The sequence below is a fragment of the Alexandromys fortis genome, unplaced genomic scaffold (genome assembly GCF_014885135.2).
Source record: "Alexandromys fortis isolate MF-2015 unplaced genomic scaffold, M_Fortis_MF-2015_v1.1 scaffold_161, whole genome shotgun sequence".
Taxonomy (NCBI): Eukaryota; Metazoa; Chordata; class Mammalia; order Rodentia; family Cricetidae; genus Alexandromys; species Alexandromys fortis.
Genome location: NW_026068073.1, coordinates 772,178 through 777,974, shown reverse-complemented (window position 1 = coordinate 777,974; position 5,797 = coordinate 772,178). Strand labels below are relative to the sequence as shown.

Genomic DNA, 5,797 nt, shown 5'->3' with positions numbered 1-5,797 from the left:
CTTTTTTTTTTTTTTTTTTTTTTTTTTTTGAGACAGGGTTTCTCTGTAGCTTTGGAGCCTGTCCTAGAACTAGCTCTTGCAGACCAGGCTGGCCTCGAACTCACAAAGATATGCCTGCCTCTGCCTCCCAAGTGCTGTTATTAAAGGCATACGCCATCACCACCCAGCTCTTTTTTTTTTTTTAAGATTTATTTATTATGTATACAGTGTTCTGCCTGCATGTGTCCCTATAGGCCAGAAGTTGGCACCAGATCTCATTACAGGTGGTTGTGGGAATTGAACTCAGAACCTCTGGAAGAATAATCAGTGCTCTTAACCACTGAGCCATCTCTCCGGCCCTCTTCATTATTTCTTGACATCTAGAGCTGTGTAATGGATGTTAATTAAATGCCCATCAAAGGAGAAAATGCTCCAATCTGACCGTGACCTCTGATACCAGTGTATTATAAAAAATGCTTTGGCCTGGTGGCTTCTGGGGTTCGTAGTTTTCAGACCCAGCTTGGGAACTGAGACCTCATTCTTTCCTGTGACTTGTTTAGGCACTTGGACTTCAACTTAGACAAGACTCTGTATTTCTTTATTGCTGGCCGCTATGAGTTCTCCAACAAGGGAGCTGATGTGTTCCTGGAAGCCTTAGCCCGGCTCAACTATCTTCTCAGAGTAAGGCCTGGTCCATGGAGAGGGAGCTGGAGGAGAAAAAGTGTCCATAGCCAGGGAGAAGGGAGACCTACGGGGTGGTTATGGAAACCCTCGGGTAGGAGCAGAGCACAGAGACCCAGAAGATAAGCAGTCAGGTCTGGTGGCACAGGCCTGCTATCCCGGAATTCTGGGGGCAGGGCAGGGGCGGGGGCGAGGGGGGCATGGAAGCAGGACTGGGAGCTTGGCTCAGGGTTGGGCACCTACATAGATGGGCTGAGGATGTGGCTCAGTGTGGGCAGAGCCCCTGCCTAGGATGGCCCAGTGAGAGCCAGAGGTGTGACCAATGGTACAGCACCTACCTATGCAGGGGACTTTGATTTTAATCTCCTATATTGTGATAAAAAAGGAAATCAGAAGTCACATAGTTCTTAGCCGCGATGGCATGGTTGAGTCTAGCGTCCTGGTGTCCCTGTGCTCCTTGTCCCAGGTGAACGGCAGCGAGCAGACAGTTGTTGCCTTCTTCATCATGCCGGCCCGGACCAACAATTTCAACGTGGAGACCCTGAAGGGCCAAGCCGTGCGCAAACAGCTCTGGTCAGCAGTCCTTGCCCAGCTGACCCTGGGGTTCCACAGCTCATCTCTCTGCGGTGGCTATCTCTGACCTGATCAGGACGCCACACCCATTCCTCGTAAAACCTTCACTTAAAGCGTGTGGTCTGGCTGGAAGTGTGAGCACGTGATCAGGGCAGATGACCCCCCACAGTTTCTGCCCTGCCGCCGGCCGGCTGTGACCTTCCTTCACCGCGTCCCTCCTGCGCCCATTTCCTGCTCTCTGACACCCATGCATTCACTGTCCCCCAGCCTCTGAAAATCTACCGCCTGTGGGCACTGTTCTAACCCTGGCGAAAGCAGGTGCATGTTGAAGTGAGGGCGAGCTTGGAAGGCAGCTCGGTCCGTAGAGCGCTTGCCCAGCACTCTTAAGACCCTTGGTTCGGTCCCCAGCATTGCATAGACCCGGATTGTGGTCCATTTCTCTAATCCCAACAGTTGGGAAGGGGACACCGAAGGCCCAGAAGTCCAAGGTCATACTAGCCAGCACACTGAGGCCAGGGTGTGGAGGGGGTCAGGGAGAGGGGTCCAGGTGGCTAGATCAGCGTGTCCCTGGGAGGATCGTAAGTCATGAGACAGTAGGGTGATAGTCTTTCCGAGCTTGTGTGCCAAGATGTTCCTCTCTCAGAATATTATTCCTCTTGTTTATAAAACAGGGCCTCGCATCACTGTTCCAAGGTTCACCCAGACCCTAATAATAGCTGACATTTCTGGAAGGCTCTGTGGCTGGGCTTCCTCCCGGCCTCGCAGGCTCTCTGCAGCTCCGAGGTCCTTCTATTTTTACACTCCCCTCATAGATGAGTCGCTGACATCAGAGGAAAGGCCACCTGTCTCCAGCCACACCTCTCAAGGAGCTGAAGCTTCCTCCATTCCCACCCCCAGTCTGAAGCCCCCCAGGGCCTGCTTCTTGGCACAGATCTCAGTTTCCCTGTTGCCCCAAAGCCTGACAGTAAACAGTAGCTGGTGTGTGTGTGACATTTGTCTCTCTCCCTTCCAGGGACACGGCCAATACAGTTAAGGAGAAATTCGGGAGGAAGCTTTACGAGTCCTTACTAGTGTGAGTTCCCAGCCCTGATCCTGCCGTCATTGGTCACCCAACCTGAGCTGTTTACCACTTCCTTTCCAAATGCCTATCTCTCCCCTTGCAGGGGGAGCCTCCCAGACATGAACAAGATGCTGGACAAGGAGGACTTCACTATGATGAAGAGAGCCATTTTTGCTACTCAGGTATGGTCTGCATCCCGTTCCCAGCATTTCCTGAGGCCTCTTGCCCCAAAAGTTTCTGGGAGTTCTATTCTCTTGGGTGACCCTTCAAAGAGGGCCAATTCTGAGATCCACAGAAATGTCAATGTAAAAACACAACTTCCACATCAAAGGAAATAAGATTGTTTATTCTGGCCTGGTGGTGGTGGCGCACACCTTTAAGGAGGCAGAGGCAGAGGCAGGCAGATCTCTGATTTTGAAGCCGTCTGGTCTACAGAGTGAATTCCAGGTCAGCCAGAACTATACACAGAAACCCTGTCTCAAACACACAAAACAAAACCAAAAGAGAAAGACGGAGAGAAAGACAGTTTATTCTGTAGCCGAGTATGACTGGGCCAGGCACACAAATTTAGGTCACTTGGAACACCATGTTCCAATATAGTAACCATTTTTTGACTTTGTATGGTAACAGAACAGAGAAAGTAATAGCATAAGGTGTTTTAAAACACGCTGGTGGAGACATCCGGTTAGAAGGGTTCCAGCAAAGGGAGAAATCTCAGTTAGAGACTTATGCTGTCTGGCGGCATTTCCAGTCTTGGTGGAAACTAGGGTTTCACTAAGTTGATACAGCCCAGAAGGCTTTATGTTAGTCATGGCTCTTATTAGACAGAGAGAGGTAGCAAGGAGCAGCTATTTGGGGGGTTGAAATTAATTAATGTGTGTCTGTGGGGCAGGGGGAGCAGGGAGACAGGGTTTCTTTGTGTAACAGCTCTAGAACCTAGAACTAACTCTTTAATCCAGGCTGGCCTCGAACTCGCAGAGATCCGCCTGCCTCTGCCTCCCGAGTGCTGGTGTTTTTTTTTTTGTGTGTGTGTGTGTGTTTATTTTTTAAGATGTATTTATTTATTACGTATACAGAGTTCTGCCTGCATGTATGCTTTTATGCCAGAAGAGGGCAGCAGATCCTCTTAAAGATGGCTGTGAGCCACCATGTAGTTGCCGGGAATTGAACTCAGGACCTTAGGAAAAATAAGCAGTGCTCTAAGCTGCTGAGCCATCTCTCCAGCCCCCTCTTTTTCTTTTTTTTTTCTTTTTTTTTTTTTTTTTTTTTTGGTTTTTTGAGACAGGGTTTCTCTGTAGCTTTGGTGCCCGTCCCGGAAGTAGCTCTCATAGACCAGGCTGGCCTCGAACTCCCAAAAATCCGCCTGTCTTTGCCTCCCGAGTGCTGGGATTAAAGGTGTGCGCCACCACCGCCCGGCTCCTCTTTTTCTTTTTAAAGATTTATTGGGCCAGGTGGTGGCACACACCTTTAATCCCAGCACTTGGGAGGAGGCAGAGGCAGGCAGATCTCTGTGAGTTTGGGGCCAGCTGGTCTACGAGAGCTAGTTCCAGGTCAGGCCCTGAAGCTACAGAGAAACCTTATCTCCAAAAATCAAAAAGAAAAAAGATTTATTTAGTATGTATACCAGTGTTCTGTCTGCATGTATTCCTGCAGGCCAGAAGAGGGCATCAGATCTTATGTTTGTGAGCCACCATGTGGTTGCTGGGAATTGAACTCAGGACTTCTGGAAGAGCAGCCAGTGCTCTTAACTGCTGAGCCATCTCTCCAGCCCATGGTGGTAGGTTTTTTGTTTTTGTTTTTTTGTTTTTTTTTTTTTTTGTCTTATTATTGAAGACACATTTTCTCTGCTTAGCCTTGGGCCGTCCTGGATCTCTCCATGTAGACCAGGTTGGCCCCAGACTTAAAGATCTTCCTGTTTCAGCCTTTGGAGTGCTGGGATTAAAGCACGGGTCCCCTAGCTCACTCCCATGGCTGTGTCCTATTTCCCTCAGAACCCTCTGATTCCTGAGGTTGGAATTAAGTGAATGGGAAGCATTAGGAAGATGAGGCCCATGAAATAAGAACTACATTTTGATCTTTATTGACTGACTTCCTTTGCCCCTGAGGCTGCTGGGAGTTCTTTCATTTCTAGCGTGTCATGGGCTTTGGTGCTTATGGTCCACATTGATGAGGCTGTTTGGGAATCTAGACAGCTAACATGGACTAATGGGGTAGGATGTGCTATTGAAGAAAATATTTCTTTCTTTTTTTCTTTTTCTTTTTCTTTCTTTTTCGAGACAGGGTTTCTCCATAGCTTTTGGTTCCTATCCTGGAACTAGCTCTTGTAGACCAGGCTGGCCTCGAACTCACAGAGATCCTCCTGCCTCTGCCTCCCGAATGCTGGGATTAAAGGCCTCTGGCCACCACCGCCCAGCCTGGAGAAAATATTTCTAAAGTGAGGCAGCCACTTCCTTCTTGAATAATGCTAACGTGGGCTACTGGGAGTTGTAGTGTTTTTGTTTCTTTGTTCATTTTGTTTGTTTGTTTTCTTTTCGAAACAGGGTTTCTCTATGTATCTCCAGGTGTCTTGGAACTCACTCTGTAGACCAGGCCGGCCTCAAACTCAAGAGATCTGCCTGGGTCTGCCTCCCTGAGTGCTGGGATTAGAGGCATGCGCCACCGCTGCCTTGTGGGAGTTGTAGTTTTTGGCCCTCATACACCGCCATTGTGTGTGTCTTTTAGCGAGGTGGTGCAAGACTGTCATAAGCTCTTCCTAGTAGAAAAGTCTAGGGTTTCCTATCAATCTATCTGTGAGTTGCAGCTATGATTCCTGGGTTCTTAAGAAAACTACAACTCCCAGCTGCCCTTACAGCTTGTTATCAAATGGACACAACTGCCCACTTGGCTGGGGGCACTTAAATTTCCTTGGGATTTCCTTATTTTGGGGGGGACAGAGTCAGCATCCTGCTGCCATTCTGGTTTATGTTACATGGTTACATCAGCTGAGGTGGCTGTAGAGCCACGTGGTTGCTTTCATCTTGCCGAGGTTTCTTGGGATTTCTTAAGGACAGACACTTCCTCGTCATCTGTGGAGCGCCTCAGATCAGCTCTGCCTCAGTTTACTGGGTTTTCTGCTGTGGTGGTGGCTTTGCTCATGATAGTTATAGGAAAATGCTGGGTTCCAGTCTGGAATTTGTTGGCCTCTGTTGGGGACATCTTCAGATCCCTGGCATCAGCATGGCCCCTGAGCAAGTAGCAAATCTGTCCCTCCCTTGACCCCCACCTCACTCGTGCTTTCTACAGCGGCAGTCTTTCCCCCCTGTGTGCACCCACAACATGCTAGACGACTCCTCAGACCCCATCCTGACCACCATCCGCCGAATTGGCCTTTTCAACAGCAGTGCTGACCGTGTGAAGGTGAGGCCTGTGGTTGGTTGGGATGGGGTTGGTGGGGGGGCTAGGGGGTAGGGTTAGTCCTTGGGTACTGTCTTAGGGTTTCTGTTGCGGAGAAGAGACAGCATGACC

At 49.3% G+C, this 5,797-nt stretch overlaps 1 protein-coding gene across 1 annotated transcript in view; it reads left to right on the top strand.

The window, feature by feature from the left end:
* Gys1 (glycogen synthase 1) overlaps positions 1–5,797 on the top strand; it is a 20,308-nt gene that overhangs the window by 7,248 nt on the left and 7,263 nt on the right. Inside the window, 5 exon segments of the mRNA XM_050121358.1 lie at positions 440–660; positions 1,127–1,233; positions 2,246–2,305; positions 2,397–2,475; positions 5,576–5,689. Of these exon segments, the coding sequence (XP_049977315.1) occupies positions 440–660; positions 1,127–1,233; positions 2,246–2,305; positions 2,397–2,475; positions 5,576–5,689 (581 nt within the window).